Here is a 24,021-nt window from a genome sequence, read left to right as displayed (position 1 = left end):
TTTACATAAGGATGTGACCAGCATTTTAGCTAGGAGCGCTGTGGCTGCCGGCCACGCGCGCTGTGAGGGGCGGGGCTGACTCACAGCCAGGTCAGGACCAGGACACTCTGCGTGCACGTGCAGCAGCATAGCAGCCAAATTAATAATATAGCAATAAGCGGGAGACAACGTGTGACTTACTCGCGGGGAATTTAATGTAAAAATGGAATTGGTTACAAAACCTAAATACACATCTCAATTCTCCGGTGTGGCAGTATTTTGGATTCAAGCCAAATCAACGAGGCCAACCTACTGATTTGAATGAGCCGGACGGTGTGTCGCATTTGTTTAAAAAAGGTAGCGACAAAAGCAGGCAATACCACGCATTTTAAACTACACTTAAAACACAACCACCCCCATTCCGTTTCCATCTGGGAGCAAACACGGCAGCTGGAGATGGAGAGCCCCCACCTTCCCGACAGTTTACAATCAAAGATGCATAAATGCCCGACAATGCAAATATGTTTACTTGAGCAGAGGCCTGTACTACGAAGCTGGTTCAACCTAACCTGGATATGTTTGAGTTAGCCAGTTGGCCTAATCCAAAACATACGCGCTCTCGCTAAACGGTACTACGACGCGGGTAATCAAGTGGATCCCCCAAGTCAGCCGTGTCCTATCTAGTTAGGTGCGCGTTCACATGAAAGGGGTGGTATTTGGAGCATTCGACCAATCACAAACATGGAGAAGCGTACTGACAGCGCAGCGCGTCATACTTCCTGAATGAAAAGTCAACTTTAATAGTAGACATATGAAGAAGTTAAACATCCATGACTTAAACACTTTATCCAGGATAAAAGCCACAGCCACATAGCCTGCAAGGTGAATGCAGCTGGTAAAAGAAAAAGTGTTTGAATGCGTACATTAACAGGTTTATGATATCACTGCCCCGTCTAAGACACGAGTGGATCTGACTTTAATTACATTTGTCTCGAGTGTTTCGTCAACTTAATGTGTTGCTTAAAATAATATTTCTGCATACAGTGTGACACTGAGTAGGAATGTCTCGATCACCTTTTTTTGCTCCCAATCCGATTCCAATCATTTGATTTTGACAATCTGCCGAAAAAAGCATTCAAGTTGTCCCTTAAGGTTATTTTCTTTATTGAAATGACCCATTCTAACCAACATGGATAGCTTCAGAGCAGCATTGGATCAAAACTAAATAAAGGTCATCCAACGCGATGAATTCAGCTATCTTGGCTTTTATTTTGTTGGCCTTTTCACTGTTCTGGGGCAGTTTCTCTTTCCTTTTAAATGCCTCTGAAAGTGTTGGTTGTTTCAGCGCCGTTACCTGAGTGGCCGCTTTGTACTCGTCGTGTTCTTGGTGGTGTTTGTTTCTCAGGTGGTGTATTATATTGGTCGTGTTGAACGTAGCTCTGTTCTTTCCACCACGCGGAACCTCCTCCTTGCAAACATTGCATCTGGCTGTTACACTGCCTTCGCTTTAAATTTTAAAATACTTCCAAACTCCTGACATATTCTCTGTCCCGACTCCGAAGTCACCAACCTAACGTAGCCTCTCGTTAGCTTACTGCTACTATTAGACACTGCGCCATGCCCACTCTGTTGCCAGATTTGAGAGAAATAAGCAACCAGGTCTTGGTTGCTTATTTCTCTCAAATCTGGCAACAGAGTGCCCAAAAAGAAGCAATACATACATGGTCTTTTTTGTTTTGTAACATTAAATACAATTATTTAAAAAAATTATTTAAAAAAAAATTCCCGATCTTTTTCTCCCGATTCCGATCTTTTGAAAATCACGTGATTGGCTCCGATCCCCGATCACGTGATTGGTTCGGTACATCTCTAACAATGAGTGTTGCACGGCCAGATACGGCTCAGCTGACTCAGATAAGGAAATATATGATACATTATGATGTGATATGCCGCAGACTGTACTTAATGTTACTCTGATCCGGGTTACTTACTGTATGTTGTGGCAGATATTTAAGTAAGCTTTCTTAACGCTAATGTTATAATAGTCAGATTGCTCTGAAGATGGGAGGTGATATTCTATTAATGTTCACGTTCACACAGTCGGTGATTTTTGCCGGCCGTCTTTCCTGAAACGGCAGCTTTTCTGTATTTCCTTTCTCCTTTTATATGACTTGATCGCTTTAAACTCCGCACAATGAGCTCTGATTGGTCAGCAGGCAGTGTTTTCACTGAGTTGAGCTCTTAGCCTTCAACCTAACCTGCTCCCGACCAGGTTAGCCACACAGCATAAGTTACCATGGAGATCTAGCCTGCTAAAAAGAGAACCAGCTTTGTAGGACCGGAAACTCCGAGTTTTCCCTGAAGTTAGCCGGCTAAGAGAAAATCCTGCTTCGTAGTATACCCCCTCGTCTCCCTTGAAAAAGAGATCAATGATCTCAAGGCAGTGTTTCCCCTACCATTGTCTTGGCGGGGCGCTGCGCCCTGCCAACGGAGCCCCGCGCCCTGCCTGAAATTCAAGGTGTTTTTTTTTTTTTTTTTTTTTTAAAACAAATATATATGTATATATATAGCACCAAATTGCAACTGAAGTAATCTATCTACGGTCACTTTTCACGTTGAACATGTGCTCTTTTATTAAATAAACTAAACGCCTATGTTATTTATCCAATGTGCATGTTTCAGTGTCCACAGCCTTGCGTATTCAAATTCTCCCTCCGCTCTGTTTCTGAAGGGCGGGGCCCCGCTCCTCCCCAACACACACGCGAATGCACACACTCACTATCAGAGACAAGAGCGGAGGAAAGGAGGAGAACAACAGCTCTGCTGTCTGCCCGTTTGTGTGTCCCCCCAGTTTCAAATTCGTTTATTATTATTTTTTAACCGCAAGCCGTTATCGTCACGGGAGAAGGACACACACAGCCTGCCCAGGTGGACGCGCGCGAACGCGACAACGAACGTAGCGTGCGCATTCTAAAAATAGCTCACAGATGGTGAGCAGGTACCGCGGTTTTGAACTACAGTATTGAATTTGACAGAAAACAACAATCAAACGCCAGCAGAAGAATAGTCTAATGAGTTGGGTGAATAAAAAGACAGGAGATGTGAGTTGGTTTATTCAGTAAATTAGCTCAGGATAATTGGATGTTCTGTCTACACCTGTTGATGTGAGGCTAATGCAGGATTTGCTAGCTTGATGCTACCGGCATTTAGCGGCAGTGACTCAACAAATTGCCACTTAAGATTTATCGTCAGCAATGTAGGACAAGCAGACTGCTTGTTTAATGTTAGACTCACACCAATAGCTCAATATGATCATAACACGATTGCTTTCATATCAGAGATCAGAAGAGGTGGAGCTGCCTCCAGCAATAGAGGATGAGGCAGAGAGAAGCAGCAGCAGCACAGGGTTGCAGCAGCAGGTATGTTATATGCTGTAGTCAGGTGATTTAAATGTATCAATGAAAGGAAGAAGTGTAGGCTACATGATAAGAAGGGAATACAGTTTGAATTAAAGTAATAAAGTACAGTGTAACACTGTACTTTATTACTTTTTAATGTACAAATACTTTGTTACTGTACGATATCAATAACATTAATCCACAGCTCCTCTCTCTGCTCCAGAGGATAAAAAAAATCTGGGTGCCCCGACATTTTTTTTCGGGGTACCCGAGCAGCACCCTGTCAAGGTAGTAAACCTAGGGGAAACACTGCAAGGGATACACCTGGATAAATAAAGGCTTGAAATGAAATGAATGATGGTGGTCCTTGCTCGAAAACTTTGGAAAACAGATTTGGATATGGCCTGTTGAGGCATTCGGGTCTTTGTATGGACAGTGGACTGTACACTTGACTGTTGTTTTAAGGAGGTTTTTTTTGCTTGTGAGACAATGTGTGCTCATCTTTATTTATATATATATATATATATATATACACACACAGTGTATATATAGATAGATAGAGAGAGAGAGAGAGCTCTGTTTTCCAGCCTGAGTCTATTTAATGTATTGTTTTGGTTTCTGTGTGATTTAATGAATTTATTATAATTTAATGAATTTGTTTTATTTATTATATATCATTTATATATTTTAATATTATTTCACATTTCATTTGCAATAATGAAATCTTCAATAAAAAGTTCTGCTTGAAAGGATGTACTTGAACTCTTATTATATATTATCATTATGTCTAAAATGGTCTTACAACAGTGCCGACAATATTATCGTTTATCGCAATAATTTCCAGGAAAATGTATCGTCCAACAAAATAAATTATCGCGACAGGCCTATTCACACGCATTCAATTCATTTAACTTGTCCGTTCACACTAGACTGCTGGAAACGCTGGAAACACTTTAGTACATATGCCAGGCCTGTAAGTGGCGCTGCTGCTGCCGCCACAAAATAGACCAAAAGCAGCAAAGAAGACCCCGCCCCCGGAGCATTGTTGCCATGGTTGCCCCTCTGTTTATTCTCCGCAGTGGACGGCGTGTGGAGTCCACCGGTGTTTTTCATCTACTGGTGGACTGGTTAGTCCAGCAGATGAGCAACGATTCTCTGGCTGGGGGGTGGGCGCCAGCTAAAATATCGCCTAGGGAATCAAATTGTCTAGAACCGGCCCTGAATCTGCATAATGAGTGTTTTTACTTTTGATACTTTAAATATATTTAGATGCCAAAACGTGTTGTTCTTTTACTTGAGTAACATTTTGCAATACAGAACTTTGACTTGTATAAGTATTCTTACACTTTGGTATTTCCACTTTTACTTAGGAACAAGATCTGAGTACTTCTTCCACCTCTGCCTGCATGCAAGATTTTCTTGTTCCTTCTAACATTAGTAGACCAATCGCTGATGGATTCATACTAATGAATCAATTCTTTGTATCCAGTATTATAATGTTTTGATTTTAATAAGTACTGTAACTTGGAGTACTTTTGAGTATATGTTGTTGCCCAGTGCTTAATTTGTAAATCATAAGGTGCCGGAACGCAAAGTACATATGACAGCTCAGGGATGACGAGACGCGTACAGGTCCCGGAACGTATACAGAAAAGGTGCTGAAAACAACATGAAAATGTCCACTTGCAACGCTTTGGGACTTACAAGCCTCAATTTCAAATAGTATCCATGGTATAAATGTTATGACGATAATTTATAATTGTTTAGGCTAGTACGCACAACATAGGCAAATGCCCACATCACCACAGGTGGGACTTCAGTATACAGCCAGCAATTAATTTCTCAACAGGTTTAACGTGTAAAAAAAATATTTATTAGGCCTATTCAAAGATTGGCACGGCGGCCTATTAATAGACAGTATGTTTGCTCACCATATTTAGTTGTTTAAAACACCCCACATCACGAGCATGTCCGGATTGTCCTCTCTCTTTTTTTCTGCTTTTACTGCGTGTGTCTGTGGCAGTTCTGTGTCCTTTGGCCACCCAGGACCTCACGTACGGGACTGGATTGAATTTAGCCAGGGGGGGTCCAACAAGATTTAGGAAGAGTAAAGATGACATGGTGGATGTGAGCAAAGAGCTACGGTTGGGAGTGCAAATCAAGTTCATTTGAGAAAATCCGCGCTCACATTCAGCACTTGCAATGGGAATGCTGTTGACAGCAACAAGTAACTCCATCAGCTCATAGGGGGTGTCTTTACCATCTGAGTCTCTGTACGTTCTGTAGGCCCGTATGACTGCGCGCGGGTTGGCAATGTTGAAGCGCTGACACAGTGACTCGACCTCAGTCTCTCCATACAGCGCACCTGCGTCCTCGGGCCAGTATTGTGCGTAAAGCACCTTCAACTCCTCAATGAACTTGTTATATCCAGTTTTATCTGGCATCCGGCCTCCTTGAGATAACATACGGTCCTCCAAGTTCTTGGCCACAGTTAGAAAAAACTGACCTGTCGCTGGACGTCCCACACTCTTCTACGCTCAATGCGCTCTCCTCTCCTACTGAATCTTCCTGCTGTAAGCCAGCTGATGTCGCGGTTCCGCTCGCCTCTTGCTCCGGCTGTTGTACCGGGCTAGTTGATGCCAGGGTACCCACCCGTTGCTGTTGGTGGTCCACCTGGCTGACGGTAGCTGGCTCCTGTTCCGGCTGGCGGTGAACCTGACCCGCTGCCCGGGCTTGGCTAGCTGTCGGTTAGCTAGCTGGCTAGCTGTTGCGGCGCTAACCTCCTCCTGGTTTTTACCATCAACATGACCGCTGCAGCTGCCCTCGTCGCTGCTTGTGGAGGCTTTTCTGACTCGTTTTGAAGTGTCTATTACCTCTTCCTTCTTTTTGAAGAAAGACAGTCAATTTAACTGTCTTTTTGACATGCTTGCATTGAATCACCGTTTCTTCCTCTCTGCGACGTGCTCCTCATGTGGCGAATTTCAAAAGTGAAAGACGTTTGTCCGTTGGTCCAGCTTTTCAGTGCGTCAACACAGATCTCCGACTCTTTCAAATCTTAATCTTAATAAACGACATGAAATTCTTGGGATTTTTTCTGTAAATTAATATCTGCATATTTTATTTCCTTTTAACCATTAAAATTTTTATTTTTTGTGAGAGGTACCGGATCTGCCCAAATAGGTGCCGGAACACAGGGTGGCCAAAATGAAGAGGTGCCGGATCCTGTTCCGGCAGGATCCGGCTCAAATTAACCACTGTTGTTGCCTATACTTTAGTTCTTTACATTTTGAATTCAGGGTTCCAACTTGTAACAGAATGTTTCTAAATTGTAATTGTACAATTTTTACAAAATAAATAATTATGAATACTTCCGTCAACACTGTTAAACATGTTTTTAATTGTTTTTTCATCCATGGTAGCACTGTACCAGAAGAGTCTCGTTACTGTCTGGAGGATGACCACATAGGAAGCAGACATTCAGTGTGGGCTAAAAAACTTGGAAGAGCTTTTATTCAAGATGAATGTCTTACAAGGTATGTAGCAAGATGAAATATATATAAATTTGCTGCAAGTAGAATTGTATTTTTTGAAAAGTTGGTATTACACTGAACAAAAATATAAATTCAACACTTTTGTTTTTGCTCCCTTTTTTCATGAGATGAACTCAAAGATCTAAAACATTTTCTATATACACAAAATAACCATTTCTCTCAAATATTGTTCTCAAATCTGAAAAAATCTGTGATCGTGAGCACTTCTCCTTTGCCGAGATAATCCATCCCACCTCACAGGTGTGGCATATCAAGATGCTGATTAGACAGCATGATTATTGCACAAGTGTGCCTTAGGCTGGCCACATGAAAAAGGCCACTCTGAAACGTGCATTTTTGCTTTATTGGGGGGGTCCAAAAACCAGTCAGTATCTGGTGTGAGGGTTAGGGTTAGGGTAATGTTGTGAATCGATTGGCCTGTGTTCGTCGTCCATAACATACGCCTGCCCATACCATAACCCCACCACCACCATGGGCCACTCGATTCACAACATTACCCTAACCCTAACCCTCACACCAGATACTGACTGGTTTTCGGACCCCCCCAGACCCCCCCCGATAAAGCAAAAATGCACGTTTCAAGTGTTGCATTTATATTTTTGTTCAGTGTAATTTAGTGTACAAGAAAATGTCCCTCATAGTCAAAACATGTATGGTAGTAGAATAAATTAAATTAAAATATGACATACTATTAAAATATCTGCAATATGTCCAAAATATTCAAATTGTAAATGAGCTGCACAGTTATAAGATGAATCAAAAATACATTAGCCACTAAACATGCTGCTTGGCAAATCACTTTTATCTAAAGAAATCAAATTAAATAAATGGTCATTATGTCAAAGATATTGCCTAATGCCTATCACAAGTAACCAGAGTACTTTGAGAAAATAAGGGTCTAAGTGTCAGATATCTGGTATTTTAGTCTGATAAATATTATATAATTAATACATTGGTTAAAAAATTGTGTGATTCATTTGTGTATCATTTCATTCTTTTTTCTAACTAAATACAGGAAAAGAAAACATACAAGGCAAAGAAGAACAGTAGGTGAATTCACTGCAGATGGAAAACGGGGACAACTGCTGTCTGAAGAACAAAACAAAAAGATGGATGCCAACAAAGTATGGCAGTGGCGCATTATGTGTGTAGACAACAATTCAAGACATCCAGAACCTTTCCATTGCAGCAATAGGATTGGATTGGATTTTAATGTAGCATCCAACAACCATCAAAAACTGGATATAGGTTTAGTGACAAATGGGGTCATACTTGAGGTCTGTGACTTTGCTAAAACAGTAAACAAGAGTAAAAGGCATTTTTTCACAAACATTTTAGAGAACAATTTCGATCTTGATTTGGAAAATGATCAACAGCGGATTGATTTTAAATCTCGAATTATGCACAAAGTTAAAAACTTAATTAGGAAACCTCCTAAAGATCAAAATGAAGTTTTCACTCTCTTTGACACACCATGTAATCCAGAATGCTCGAGCAGCAATGAACCGAACATGGCATCCACAAAGCATAAGACTGAAAGTATCCTGGTGGAGACGGAAGACACTGATGATTGGGAACATGAAGATGAATTACAGTGTTCACACGCAACATCCAAAGATTGCATTAAGGCAGAAAGTCTCTTGGAAGAGATGGATAGGGCACAAAGTGATGACAGTGCCTTTGAAGATGAATTCAAGTTTTCAGAAGCACAGCCAGCAGAGAAACAAAAAGATGATGATTTTTCCAAGTTGTTTCCCTTTTGCGAGAAAATTGGTCTGAACCTTGATTTTGGGTCAAAACAAAGTCTAGAGCCAGGTTTGTTGACAAAGGGCATAATGTTTGAGTTAATTCACTTCACCAGAATTCTCACTGCATCCTACAGCCCTATTGTTCTGGATGTTTTGGAGCACAATTTTGAACTTGATCTAAAAAGTCAACAAGAAAAAAGTCGAGCTTGGATCAAGATATCGCACTTGCTGAAGAAAAGAACGAGATTTCTCAACATTGGTACCAAAATAAGCCCAGAGTTTAAAACTGAGCCGTTTTCATTCCAGACAAATCCCTTCAAAAGACACAGAGAAACAGCTCTGTCTGATATGGAAGCTCCGCAATATCAGTTTAAGGATGTGACAAAAAGAAGGCAGTCTGATTTAAAAAGTGAACAGGCAATCAAAAGGTTCAAAAGAGACATGGAAACAAACACACTCTCTTATGACACTCATTTGTATAGCACTAGAACAGCAGAGGGAGATCATTGTCACACTTGTCCTGTAGGAAAGTCTGATTCAGACTCTGACAAAGAATGTGACATGGAAAAAGAAGTAATGGGAACAGAGGGAAACTGTTCTTATCCCCTGGGATCATCTCAACTAATCTTGGACAAAGCCACAGATTCAAGAAACTTTTGCAAACAGAATCAGTCACAAAACCCCAAATGTTCTCTGGGCTACGACATTCCTAGAAAACCAGAATCAAACTGTCTTCATGTGCCTTTCCTCAACACCAATTACATTGTATCCACTTTACCAACTGATAACTTAAATGTGATTCCACCACTTGCGAGTCAACATAATGAAGAAGGGCATTGTGGAGTTGAGGAGAAATGTCAGACTCCAATAAATGTTCCAAACAAGTCAGACGTGGAACAAGAAGAAATGGAAACAGAGCACGACATGTGGAAGTTACGTGCTAACCGTGTAAGAAAAATCCTCTCAACATTCGTGTTTAGTCCATACTACAACTCAAGGAAATTTGCCCTTGAATTCAATGTTGGATTTAGTGCAAAGAAGAACATCAGTGTTGACAACTTGCGTGACAATCATCTGCTCGAAGTTGCTAAATTTGCCATAGCAATGAATTCTTCCAAGCAGCATTTCATCATGGAGATTCTTGAGCACAACTTTGACTTTGGCCTGCAAAGTGAATACCAGCGAAATATATTCACATTAGAAATTATGAATCGAGTGAGAGAGCTGGAAAATTGTGAAGATACAATTAAATTCTCAAATGAGGTTTTTGAGCTTCCTGGTATGGGCAATGTAAAACCTCAACTCGGCACCATAATGAAAATAGAAGAGTGTGAGTTTTCTACGCTGCTCCCACCTCATTCTCAAGCTAACACTTCAGAACATATTTCACAGAAAAGTTTGGATCTTTATCCCTTCTGCCAGGAAATAGGTCTGAAACTAAATGTGTACAATCCACAGCAAAATAAAAAACTGGATATTGACAAACTCTCCAATGGATCAATGACTGAGGTGACAAACTTTGCAGAAAGGTTGTGTGGAAAATTTGCCCAGATATGTCTTGACATCCTCAAACACAACTTTTGCTTAGATTTCCAAAGTGGAGATTCTGACCTTGCCGGAGATATTCATGCACGGATTCCTTTTATAGTGGATAAGCAGAATCTATTAAATTGTGCAATTCATATAACTGGAAAGGACACCACAAAAGACTCTACAACAATGGTAAAACTTGATTGCCAGAGGAACCCACATTTAGATGCATGTGGTGATGGATCTTCTCAGTCTGTGGAAATAGTCAGACCGGTATGCAGATCTACTATACAGCAAGATGAGCTAAATTTGAAGTTGTGGAAATGTCGAGCTAATCACATTAAGCAAATCCTCTCAGTACCCCATGAAGAACATTGCCTACTTTATTCTTTTTCTAGATGTCAGAAACTCGGCATTGATTTCAATGTAGGATCTGGAATAAAACAAAATTTTGATCCCAAATTGTTGACCAATGGTATCATGGTTGAAATAAACACCTTTGCTGCAGCAATGCTATCAGCTCAAAAGCACTTCATCACAGAGATACTGGAGTATAATTTGAATCTTGATTTTAAAAATGAGCTGTATCGCAGTGCCTTTACACAGCAACTATGGACAGTAACACCAATGAATGTCAAGAGATTTTCCAAACCTCGGTTGATGAATACTCTTTTTGAACTGCCTTCAAGTCTGCCTGACTTGATGTGCCTACCAAATCCTTCAAAATATTGCCCCAAATGCTTTCAAGAAAGAAGTCATAAACTTTGTCAGAATGACTTTGACCCTAGTCATATACATCATCCTCGTACTCATACCACGGCGGGCGCTGTCTCTGATGATGCAAACTACACAGGACAAAAGACTGTAAGGGATCGGTCTTCTACCTTCTATGGAAGAGAGGAAACGATAATGGACAACTACCATTGTTGCCAAAAAAACGGTTTTATGCTGTTTGCAGACGAACACCAACCAAAATCGAAAAAGGATCGACCTGTATTGACATATGGGATTATGAATGAAGTTGCCAGATTCACCAAAAAACTGTGTGGGACTAAAGTTAACATCATTAAAGATGTCCTTGAACACAACTTCAACATTGGCATGCAGGGGAGACATTTTTCTCCTACGATGTATTTTCACAGAGCGACACCAGACTGGTTCAATGAAGTTTATGTTTTTCGTCAGTATGCCCGCAAACAGGAAACTACTCACAAGAAAAGAAAGCTTGCACTGCAAACAAAGAAAACAAGAGCAAAAAACTACACTTGTCCTCTAGAAGAGTCTGATCTAGACTCAGTCGAAATGACAGATTCAGACAACCTAGGCATTCAGAATCACTTAAAAAAAACAAATGGTTGTTTTCTAAGCTCAGACATTCCAGGACAATTAGAATCAAGTTGTCTGGGTCATCCCGTGCCTTCCCTCACCTCCGATGACATCTCATCCAGTTTACCAAATGTAAACTCAAATGTAAACAAACCCTTTTCCAATCAACCAAATGAAGGAGGGCGTTGCGGATTTGATCAGCTGACACAAACTTCAAGAAATGAACCAAAAAAAGGTGATATGAAACTAGAAGAAATGGAAACAGAGAACTCAAACCTTAACCCACCCTTTGCAAATCAAATGATGGAAAGAGGCTATTTTGGAGTTGAAGTGCAAACACAAACTACAAGAAATACACTAAACAAATGTGACGTGAAACAAGAAGAAATGGAAACAGAGAACAACATGTGGAAGTTGCGTGCTAATCGTGCAAGAAAAATCCTCTCAACATTCGAGTTTGGTCCATTCAACAACTCAAAGAAATCCGGTCTTGAATTCCTTGTTGGATTTGGTGCAAAGCAAAATATTAGGGTTGACAATTTGCGAGACGATCATCTGTTTGAAGTTGCAACATTTGCCTTAGCAATGAATTCTTCCAAGCAGGATTTCATCATGGAGATTCTTGAACACAACTTTAATTTCGGCTTGCAGAGTGAATACCAGCGAAAAATATTCACATTGGAAATTATGAATCGAGTGAGAATGCTGGAAAACTCTAAAGATGCGATCAAATTCTCAAATGAGATTTGTGTACTTCCTATTTTCCCTGGTATGGGCAATGTAAAAACTCAACTCGGCAACATATTGAAAATGGAAGAGTGTGATGTTGCTCCCGGGTTCCCAACTCATTCACAAGGTCAAACGTCAAAACATTTTTCACAGAAGGGTGAGGATCTCTATCCCTTCTGCCAGGAAATAGGTCTGAAGTTAAATGTTAACAATCATCAGCCATATAAAAAACTGGACATCGACAAACTGACAAATGGATCAGTGGCTGAAGTGACAAACTTTGCAGAAAAGTTGTGTGGGACTTTTGAGCAGATTTGTCTTGACATTCTTACACACAACTTCGATTTTCATTTGCAAAGTGGAGATCCTGACCTTGCCAGAAGCATTGTTGCCCGAATTCATGCTACAGTGGAGCAAAGGAATCTAACATGCTTTGTGAATCCCTTCAAGGGACCAAAGAAACTAGGAAAAGAACATCTTTGGGGGAAACTGAAATTAAAGAACAACCTTAATACAGATGGATGTAGTGCTGGTTCGTCCGATACTGCTATCACATGCCAAGAAGTAGGCAGTTCTGCGGTTGAACTTAAAAATGAACTAGATTTAAAGCTGTGGAAAGTGCGGGAAAATCGTATACAGCAAATTCTCTCAACACCTCATACTGAACATTGTCCATTATATTCTTACTCTAGATGCAGGACATTAGGCATTGATTTTAATGTAGGATCTGGAGAAAAACTAAATCTTGACCCAAAATCACTGACAAATGGCATCATGGTTGAATTGAATACGTTTGCCACAGCACTGATATCAGACCAAAAGCACTTCGTCACAGAGATATTGGAGTATAATTTTCCTCTTGATTTAAAAAATGAACTGTATCGCGAGGCCTATAAAGAGCAACTATGGACAAACATAAGGAACCAAGTAATTAGGATGAAAATGTACTCTGTGAATAAGCCCTTTGAACTGCCTGACTTGATATGCCTACAAAATCCTACAAAATATTGCCCCAAATGCTTTCAAGAAAGAAGTCATAAGACTTGTCAGGTTGACTCTGGCCCTAGTCACATGCATCATCCACCTACACATACCATGGCGGACGCTGTCTCTGGGGATGCAAACTGCACAGCACCAAAGCCTGAAAAGGTTCAGTCCTCTTCCTTCTCTGCAATAGAGGAGATGATAATGGAATACTTTCCTGCTTGCAAGAACACAGGTTTGAACCTGTTTGTTGACAAAGACCAAGCAAGAGATAAACTTGACACAAATGTACTGACTCGTGAAATTATGTTGGAAGTGGTTGGTTTTGCCAGATCATTGTGTGGAACAAAGGGTGACATCGTTGTTGATATCCTTGAACACAACTTTAACATTGACTTGCAGGGGACAAGTTCTGCAAGTTTGTTCAACTCTTTAGTCCCAAAGAAAGTTGGGCCTGACTGGTTTAATGAGGTCTTTGAAATTCAATTTCAGTCTTCTCAGAGACAACCTCCAACTTGTAAATCGACTCGGCAAGATCGGATTCAGGGTGCTGCATGGAGGGAGGTTAGTGAAAAAAGAAAGCTGGCACTGCAAACAAAGAAGGAAAAAGACACAGTGACAAGTGATAATCCTTATAAGATACAATACAAGAGTAAAAAAACAAATGCAATGTGTTGCAGTAAGGTGATCCGTTATCCCAATTGCACGGAGATAGGTTTGGATTTGGATGTAACAAACTCTGGAGAGAAAGAAAAACTGGACTTGAGGCTATTGACCCACACTGTAGTGTGGGAGATAAATAAATATAAAAAAGAAAAAAAAGGACGATATTTGCCAAGCACTTGGTATGACATCCTTGACTATAACTTTGATATTAGCTCCCAACATAAAAGAAGCTGGGAGTTTTCAATAGCTGTAACGACCAAAGTCCAATCCATGCTCAGAGGTTATGACAGATACAGTAAGGTACAAGCAAACAAGATCTTCAAATTGCCATTTCTATTGGCTTCCGATGCTTCACCAAGTCATCTAGAGAAGAGCCAAAATAAGCAATGTCGGCCTTTTGGTCGTTTTGTGCGCCAAATGAAATACCATTCAGGTGTTAGTTGTGTCCATTTTCTCGAAGGCTACAAAACGAAGCAAAAATATTGGATCCTTCGTGATGGCACAAAGGTACAAAGAGATCCTAGGAAGATTGTCCAAAACAATGGGAACCAAGTGGGTGATGATTGTGGCAGTCCTCTCCAGGGAAACTTACAAATCAAAGAGGAGGATTGGCATCCATGTTATGGAAATATAAAACCAGAACCGGACTCAGAGGAAAAATATTGTCCTCTTCATGATGATGTCAAAACGGAGTCAAACCCTGAGGACGTTGCGCATTTTGTCCCAGGTGAACCTACAGGAGCCCTTGGATATACGTTAATGACTGCATTGCCAGATTCTGAAAGACACAAAACAGAGCCAGAAAATGAGAATGTCCAGTACTACATCCTGGGTGCACCACAAGGGTCCGTTACACATCCAAACACAGCTTGTAACTTAAATACAGAATGGGAGTTTGAAAATGTTGAGTATTCAGTCCCAGCGGAAACAGAAGAATCCCAGGAATACTCCATGGTTATAATAGGTCATGGCAATGAGAGCACATTAATCAAAGAAGAGGAAGATAATGTGCCTGTTGACTTATACCATTATGGTGGTCAATGAAAGTGCAGCAGGTATCTACCAGGGTTAACATAAATGGTATGTGTGTTTTTCATTACAAATGCCATTAGCTGCCTTATTGAAATGCAAATGTATTAATTGTTGGTGTAGAATGAACTAAATGATCTTGCAGTAATGTCTTAATGTCTTGCTGTAATGTATACTTTAAATATCTCACTGTAAATACAAAGACTCAAAGTGTCCACAAATATTGATGTATGATTAAAGTGTTTAAATGCCTAGGGCTATTACATATTATATGTTGAAGCATTGTGAAGCATGAACAATTGTTCTTTATTTTTAAAAATTCCAGTGGCCCACTTTTGGTAATTTCCAAATGTGTAAAATGTGAACTTGGATATCCTGACGCTTAACTTTACTTGGCGGAAAGAAGATTATTGTGCTTTATTCTTAAACATTCTAGTCTTGTTTTCCTTCATTTGGCCATTTTGTTCATATGTCCATATTTCTTGTTTCTATTTTTATGTTTTCTCTATTTTTCAAAAATATTTGAGTTAGATTTTCAAGATTTCAGTGGTGGTGTAAATTGGTGAAGATGAGTGTTAGTACTTAATAAATCTGCTCATACAACAACAATGTAGAGAGTAAAATATACCTGTATCTTGATGGATTAGTTTGTTTTTCATTTTGGTTTCACCACACGTTTGATATAAAGAATGTTCATGCATCCTGTCTACTTCTTTGTTCTTTTCCAATCCAATGAACATGTACTATAGGATAGGTTTATGACTTATTTGCTTGGTGTCAATTTCTCTGGTCTTTCGTATTTGAGCATCACTGCTTTTAAGAGTATTTAACACACAATGTTTTATTTTAAATAATATCATATCCTGAACTCAAGCAATACAAGTGTTATGTTGAGTGGGGTTCTGACAGTTAACTTGTTGATGTAAAACATAAAATAGGCTGAAGCTGGTGCCCTACACCAGCAGCATTCTTTTTGTTTCCTTTAGGGGTAGCAAAGGCCTTCCACACTCTACACAGCTTATAAACCAGAAAGATGCTACTAACTACAGATGCATCTCATTCCATTGGATTCACTCATCACATAGGCCAAATGGGAAAAAATGAAATTATGAAAAGGGTCAGTTTACAACATATTGTACAACTTTAGCCAAAGCCATTTTAAAACACTTTGCATATCAGTAATACGTTTGAATAAAGCACATACAATGTTTAACAGTAATTGTTCTTTGACGAAGACTGACCATTGAAAGGATCTTCAAACAGCCGGAACACTGAGGTCAAGGGGTTGTGCCTTCAAAGTTTAAGTCGTTAATTGTTACTTGGAACTGGAAATGATTAGATGAGATGATTGTGACAGTAGTTGGTCAGAAATAACAGCAGTCTTATCAGTATGACCAGATGTGCTGAAACTGTTTGAATCTGGCGTATGTTTATGTAACCGATGTAATTATCTTCTGTGGTTCAAGAACAATGTATACCTCGTTTAAAAGGATTTTTCAATATATAATCTAGCAATGATAAAGTATAATATATACACATTTGCAAGCATTCAATCAAACATGCTTAAATAAACTACAGATTAAATATATTTGTTTTAAGTCTGTCCAGGAGAGGTAGAACTTTTAGATCTTGTACCGTACACAACCATCTAAAATGGTCAAGATAAAGATGAATATATTAATGGAATAAATGGAGAGAGATGGATTACCAATTATTAAACAATTAGTGTTAATCACCTATTTTGGTTTTTTTTTTTTTAAATTACTCCAATAACGTTTATTTATAGAAACATGTAGATGGTTATACTTTGGTAAAGTATGTAATTGAATCCCAGGTGTATTTTTTCAAGTTAAAGATGAAAGAAAGTAAAAACCTAATTTCACCGGTTTCATCTCTTAAGGTTTTTTGCTGTTGTTTAAATGTTCCTGTATTTAAAATATTGTATTGGTTTTAACATAAAGAACATACAATACCATAAACATCCAATATGCAGAGGGGAAAATATCATATTGAATAGGGATGCAGAGGTGGAAGAAGTACTCAGATCTTGTACTTTAGTTAAAGTAGAAGTACCAGAGTGTAGGAATACTACAAGTAAATGTTCTGCATTCAAAATGTTACTCAAGTAAAAATATTGGCATCAAAATATTAAAGTACCAAAAGTAAAAGTATTTATTATGCAAATTGGTCCATTTCCGAATCATATTATATCATATGTTTCGATTATAATTATTGATGCATTCAAGTGTAATCAAAGCTGGAAAAGGGGCAGCTAGTTTTAATCACTTTGTACACTGCAGGGTAGTTTGTGAATTTACTTCAGGTGAAACTCAAGTCTTTTTTAAGTGCTGATTATATTTCCAATAATTAATCTAAGTCTAAATAGTAACGAAAGGTTCAAAATAAATGTATGGGAGGAAAAGTACATGATTTTCCTCTGAATTCTACTGGAGTAGAACAAAGTAGCATAAACTGGAAATATTCAAGTAAAGTACAAGTATTTCAAAATTGCACTTAAGTACAGTACTTGAGTAAATGTACTTAGTGACTTTCCACCTCTGCGTATACGTTTTTTATTGTTTGCTAACATATGGTTTATCAAAACCTGAAGACTGACATATGAGGTGCGACAAGGGGTTTTATTGTGAAAATCACATCCGGAAGTCTGAAACGTAACGCTGTGTGGGTTGAATCTTGAGACACCCATTTCAAGTCCACCCCGCCCCGGCTGCTGGATCAGTTCATCCCTCTCCTGTAGCCAGATTTGCCAGCCTGGATGCCGGATCACCGCAGATATTCTACCGCAACAGGTAAATCACCAGGAACCAGGAGAGGGTCTCTCTGCCGGCCATTCGTTAATAACAAGTAAATCGTACAAAAATGTTTTCATCTTCGCCTTCTATCAGGCTTTCCTCAGCCATGTTTACTTGAACAGCCTGTCAAAAAAAGTCTACGGGGAGCAGCACTGGACAATATTTATCAGGGAACCGCGTTTGGAAAGTGTAGCTTACAGTCCAAGTTAAGTATTCTCATGGCTTGATAATAACTTAAATGCTATGATGTTTAAACACATACATATATGCTGCCGTAGCCCTCCTTGTATATTTTGCAATTATATATTAACCGTATTTTACGAACTAATTCACCAACCGGAACCAATGATACAAGGCTTATTGGCAGTACCACTAAAGGAGTTGCACCGGCAGCGTTTTCGGGTAAGAATATCTATCTATCTAACCGTGTTGATGTCGCATACATTTCAAAATGTTCAAAGTTGGGCTCAAACATAAATGGGTGTTATGCCTGAAATAGCACAGGCTGTGGAAGATTTAGATTGGCTGTAAGTCATTCAGGCTTACTTGGCCAAATCTACGTCTGTTTTGTGATATCTGTGCACATTGTTTCGACCTGTTAGACATTTCTGCAAGCTTAACAGTTGTTGACACAAACCTGATTTATTTAAATCATTGCGTTTCAGGCTACCTACTGACATCCAGGCAGAGTCTATTCCACTTATTCTTGGTGGAGGAGATGAGCTTATGGTAGGCCTCCCTCTTTATTTCTTATTCAAACTTTGAACACTACAAGTTTCTGTCTCATTCTCCTTTTTTATTCCCTTTTTCAGGCAACAGAAAATGGTAGTGGTAAAACAGGGGTAAGTACTTGACAGTCACTCAGATTATAATACAACTAACATATTGTACAATATACAGTTTGCATTTAAACATCAGCCCAAGTTGGAAAAGTTAGGTCTTTATTTGTCCAGGGAAGTACTACTATGAAGTGACCTGCCATGACCAGGGTCTATGTCGCATTGGGTGGTCCACCAGTCAGGCAGCCCTGGACTTTGGTATGCCCCCTTAATGCTGTACAAGATACTCAGTCTATAATAAACTGTCTGACTAGAAAACATATTTAATTTTGTAATCTTTATTTCTTTCCAGGAACTGATAAGTATGAGGTGACGTGCCTTTGTGACGTGCAACAACATTTACATTAACCTTTCTGTTGGTCGCTTGTTAGCAGACCCTTCACACGATGGCAAAGCGAACAGGTACAGGCAGGGCCCATAGTGATAGCCCTATAGTTTAAATCTACTACCCACAAATAAACATGTGGACATGGGTTACTATTTTTTTTTTAAATGGTAAATGTATTTAGGAACCTATCCATGTGATTTTAAGTAGGGGTGGACCTCAAATCCTCTAGGGGGTCTGGGGGCATGCTCCCCCGGTAAGATTTTTATTTTTATTTTGGAGGTTAAATGCATCAATCTGGTGCATTTTGAGGGGAAAATAAAGAGACTAGATCTATGGAAACACCTATATGAAACAGAACTGTATACATTTCAATAATCATAAAATCATGTCCATAACCAATAACATACCATTTCCAATATGAAAAACACTGAAACTTGTTTATTTATTTATTTTTGGTTCATTCTTAGTTGTGAGTGTATCTGTGCTCCTGAATCAGCCTCTCCTGTCTCCCTCCTCTCGCCCCTGCTCCTCTTTGAGGCAGCAGCAAAGGCTATTTTTAGCTTTCAACAAGTTTTTAAAAGTGTATCTTACCTTTTATCCCCTAGTTAACTTCTTTTTTTATTTTATTCATGCATATTTTACTAATCACTACTCCCTCAAATGGAAATATGTGTTTACATAAATGGTGACCAAACCGTTTGAGACCCACAGAGAACTTAGACTAAGTTAACTATCTAAACACTCCTTTACCTCACCTGAGCTGAGGTTATCCCGAGCTTGACTGACACACAGAGACCAATCAAGGGCTTTGATTTACTATCTGTATGACAGTGGCCATGTCGGCAGGCCACATCATGTAGACAGCCAGTCACCCTGTGTGAGGCAGGCCACTTAACAGGCCAGGCCATCGGGAAACCCCCCTGTCCTCCCGATGGCCAGTCCGGGCCTGGGTACAGGAGGCGTAGAGCGAGGGATCATTGTCCACAAGTTAATTGATCGCAGATGGAGTCGTGGTCGCGGACGGATAAAAAAAACAAAAAACTAAATGGGTCGCGAAATATACTTGGGCGGCCGTTAACATACCTGGGCGGCCCGCCGGTGCGGTCCTAGTAGTTATCATTCATATTATTATCATTAACTAATTGGGGCACTATAGCAATTTTTCTCATGTTTCTTGTCTTCTTCTCTTCAGGTAATGAGATCCCTCAACAATTGAAGAGTCAGCCCTTCTTTGCCTCCTGCGTTTTAAAGGGATCACATCAAAGTGCAGGTGCCAGTTTTACACCAGACAAATGGCTCTTTCTTATCTGTGTTCAAGAATGCAGAGCTGAAGTTCAACTCTGGAGGAGAAGACTTTAAAAATGCCCCCAAGAGTGGGTTTGTTGCCATGGACCAGGCGCCACACAGTCAAATCTACTCAGGCAGGTGTTTGGATACCACCTTATGTCATATGCAAAAAGAACAGATACGGTATTTAACTGAGATGACTATCATACACCCTAACCAGAGACAATTTAGATAAAACAATCGTTAGTTTCTGTTAGGAAAATATCACTCGACACCAGGTTGAGAATCAATAATCAGGTACTAATTTATTCCTGCAAGAACGAGCAGAGTTAAATCACATACAAAGGATATGGTTTAACTCACACACATCTGGCTTATATAGTCCAAAACACGGAGATAAATAACAACAAAGTCATAAATGGAGGTGGCACTATTATCAGCCGCGGGTGTCGGAATATCAGCCGCGGGTGCCGGAAAGTTGGGTCATCTGCGATGGGTCATCTGACGTCTTCTGGAGTTATAATAAGTGAGATATGTAGGAGACAACAAGTATGTGGCTGTCTCCTCATAAAGATCAACAATATGAAATGCCCTGCCTCCTCCTATCATAAAGAGGCAGCTGCAAGGTCGTAAACAGCTCAGAATCACACATGATATCAGTGCATTAAAACAAACCCAAAGAGGAGACAACAGTATTTTCTCCAACAGTTTCACAATAAAAGCCTTCTTTCGTTAGACATTTTTAAATCATATTACCAGAGCGGTAATTTTACCATTGTTAATGTAACTGATATATTCCTGCATTGACTAGCCCTCTTTTCTCTCGTTTGTGCAGGCAGTGCCAAAGTGAGTCAGGTGAAAGCAACATCCAATTCACCCAAAGCCCTGATCATCGAGCCATCTAAAGAGTTGGCCGAACAAACCCTCAACAATGTCATTCAATGTGCGAAATACGTGGATAACCCCAAACTCAGGTATGACTTTAGTGAGGTATTAACAACACTGGATTTCACAAATATCGGAAAACCATTTCCTGAGTAGTACTTATGCTGAGCCATATCTAAAAATATACATTCTGCACATTTAACAGTGTTATACTTTTTATGTTTCCCTGTATTATCTTTTATAGATGTATAGAAAATACCCCAAAATTGTTTTGACAGTCACTTAGATGAAATGTTGGGGTATTTTCTGAATACGTTTTATATGTGAGGTGCAGAGGAATTAAAAGAATATGTTAACGATGCTTGTTTGTGCTCACCAGCTGTGGTCAGAAGCCATCAAGATACTAAATGGCGAGTACACAGTGAAGGCCATCAAAGAGCACAAGATGGACCAGGCCATAATCTTCTGTCGCACCAAGATCGACTGTGACAACATGGAACAGTACTTCATTCAGCAAGGAGGAGGTATGCTACTGAGAATTTCAGCCATCACTAGACATACACACACATATAAAATAATAAGGACTTCATTCTTAATTGATCAGAATAAACACTCAGTTTTCGTGTCTTTTCTTTAGGTCCGGACAGTAAAAGCCACCAGTTGTCCTGCGTTTGTCTCCATGGTGATCGTAAGCCCAATGAGCGTCAGACTAACTTGGAGCGTTTCAAGGTAAAACAACAAGAACTTAATGATACCTTTTTGATGGATGACATCCAGTCTATTTATGTTGTAAGATCTTCTTGTGTTCACAGAAAAAAGAAGTGAGGCTGTTGATCTGCACAGATGTAGCTGCCAGAGGAATTGACGTCCACGGAGTTCCGTATGATAAATATTTCAGATCTTCAAAATAAAACGGACCAACGGTCATCACAAAATCATAAATGTTTTTATATAAGACCGCTCTATTCATCTTTCTCCAGTGATTAATATCACCCTGCCTGATGAGAAGCAGAACTACGTCCATCGTATCGGCAGAGTCGGAAGAGCCGAGAGGTAAGCGCTGACAACCTGAGACTAACTGAGTTTGTGTATTTTGGGTGAAGAGGAGATACAATTATTATTTTCCTCTGTCACCATATTAGTTTTGTTTGTAAATTCACACAATATACCTTTTTAAAATCTCTCATTACACTTTGATTTAACTGAAAATAATTACATTTTAGTTTCTTTTTGCTTTTAACTTGCAGAATGGGACTGGCCATTTCCTCGGTTGCTATGGAAAAGGAGAAGGTAGCAGAGATACAGAAAAATGCTAATTCATTTTAATTACAGATAACTTTTAAAAGAAGTTCAAATCAAATGTTTTCTTCATATGTGCAGGTGTGGTACCACGTTTGTGCGAACAGAGGCAGAGGCTGCTACAACACGCGACTGAAGGAGGACGGAGGTTGCACCATCTGGTACAAAGAGAAAGAGGTGAACAAAGATGCAGAAACAAACTAAATCAAGCCAAGGCAGCTAGGAAAATCTGTAATTTGATATACAACCGATTCAGCAGAGGGCTTTTTAAGTGATTTGATAGGAAGCAGATGCAAACATTCAAAGTAAAACTCCAATGAGCAGAAAGGTTTTGCTATAATTTGGAAGCATTGAAAGCTTGACACACACACTTTTGACCCTTATGACATAATTCCACACTAACCATTGTGGATTCTCTATTCTACTTGTCTTTTATTCCCTTTCCTCTTTCCACAGCTCCTGTCAGATATTGAGGAGCATCTGAAGTGCACCATCACACAGTGCGAGCCAGAAATCCAAGTACCTTTGGATGACTTTGATGGAAAGGTCACCTATGGTCAGCGTAAGGCTTTGGAAGGTATGTTTTAAACTGCTTACAAATTGGTAGTTTTTTTTATCATAATCATTGCATAGATTTGCTGGTAACTTTGATAAAGATACATCCACTGCAGTTGTGTTGAGCATGACTAACAAACCTGTTGCCCTTGTCCAGGTGGTAACTACAAGGGTCACGTGGATGCTCTGGCACCAATGGTCCTGGAACTGGCTAACCTCGAGAGGGAAGCCCGATCTTCCTTCCTCCACCTGGGATACATGCCAAACCAGTTTTTCAGAGCCTTCTGAACACGCCCCAACTAGCACTAAAACTTTTCAGATTAAAGAAATGCTCCAACAGGATACAGAGTCTTTACGATACAACGCAGTAGTGTGCAGTTATTTCTCAAGTTTTTTTCCCACACAGAATTATGAACATAACATAACATAATAAAAGTTAAATAAAATTATACTATTTCACTCGGTATGCCAAACTTGTCTCTGGCATCTGATATATACACTAATGAAAAATACTTTGTTGGATTGTATTTTATTTTCTGATTGATGTGGTTGAATGAAATAATTAAGTTTCTTTATGTAGTAATTGGCTAGAAAGTCAATGTATTGAAGTGTTTGGGTGTATTTTTTGTGAAATAAACTGTAATAGCCTGCTCAGTTTGAGTTCAAATGCAGGCAAGTATCTCCAACAATTATGAACATCTCCTGTTTATTTCATTTATTGAGTCTGTTAATAATTTCTGATAAATTCATGAGAAATAATTTTCACAGAGCAATGTTTATTTTCGGTCTGTTGTTACTGGATTGTTTTACAGCTGTGAGTCAGGCCTCCTTCACAAAGATTGAACAGGCATTTTTTAAACTAAGCACCATTTCTTGGCTCACCAATGAGCTCACCAATCAGCAGCCATATTAGAAAGTAAGAATACAGAAAGATGTAGTTAGACTGAGTTAGACCATAGTACGCTACTTCTACAATATGAGGTTCTGATCTTTGCTGATAGAACATTTGAGGATCTGGACCTCTTTGAATTATAATTGAATACTCTTGAATTATTGTTTAATTTAAGATTGTGAC

At 39.5% G+C, this 24,021-nt stretch overlaps 2 protein-coding genes and 1 long non-coding RNA gene across 10 annotated transcripts in view; all 3 read left to right on the top strand.

Moving 5' to 3' along the window:
- The window catches only part of LOC307014687, a 28,794-nt gene extending 13,154 nt beyond the window's left edge, over positions 1-15,640 (top strand). The window contains exons 2-3 of the long non-coding RNA XR_013801294.1: positions 6,797-6,910; positions 7,944-15,640. This is a non-coding gene — a long non-coding RNA (uncharacterized lncRNA). The remainder of the gene's footprint in view (positions 1-6,796; positions 6,911-7,943) is intronic.
- A 2,116-nt stretch (positions 15,641-17,756) lies between these two features.
- Positions 17,757-21,181, top strand: LOC307014904 (uncharacterized protein). Of its 8 annotated transcripts, none has more exons than XR_013801349.1 (6): positions 17,757-18,155; positions 18,419-18,482; positions 18,566-18,790; positions 18,885-18,901; positions 20,113-20,190; positions 21,043-21,181. XR_013801349.1 is itself a non-coding variant. In XM_079643150.1 (5 exons), the coding sequence occupies exons 1-5, from the start codon at positions 18,231-18,233 to the stop codon at positions 21,110-21,112; spliced, it is 321 nt and encodes a 106-aa protein (XP_079499276.1). In that variant the 5' UTR covers positions 18,156-18,230; the 3' UTR covers positions 21,113-21,181. The 8 variants fall into 8 exon arrangements, 2 of the variants coding, with proteins under 2 accessions (XP_079499276.1, XP_079499275.1); XR_013801353.1 differs by lacking the exon at positions 20,113-20,190 and adding an exon at positions 20,239-20,345 and having other exon boundaries at positions 21,047-21,074; XR_013801348.1 differs by lacking the exon at positions 18,885-18,901 and having other exon boundaries at positions 18,566-18,595.
- Positions 21,182-21,450: 269 nt separating this feature from the next.
- On the top strand, positions 21,451-23,635 carry LOC307016242 (ATP-dependent RNA helicase DDX1-like; the record flags this gene model as incomplete). Its single annotated transcript, XM_079645280.1, has 8 exons — positions 21,451-21,616; positions 21,730-21,821; positions 21,905-21,977; positions 22,073-22,145; positions 22,340-22,382; positions 22,473-22,568; positions 22,848-22,968; positions 23,104-23,635. The coding sequence occupies 8 exons, from the start codon at positions 21,451-21,453 to the stop codon at positions 23,232-23,234; spliced, it is 795 nt and encodes a 264-aa protein (XP_079501406.1). The 3' UTR covers positions 23,235-23,635.
- Between the last annotated feature and the right edge of the window lie 386 nt (positions 23,636-24,021).

The sequence above is a fragment of the Notothenia rossii genome, assembly GCF_949606895.1.
Source record: "Notothenia rossii genome assembly, chromosome: 8".
Classification (NCBI taxonomy): domain Eukaryota; kingdom Metazoa; phylum Chordata; class Actinopteri; order Perciformes; family Nototheniidae; genus Notothenia; species Notothenia rossii.
The sequence above is the reverse complement of the archived record's forward strand: the minus strand, read 5'-3'. Positions and strand labels throughout refer to the sequence as shown.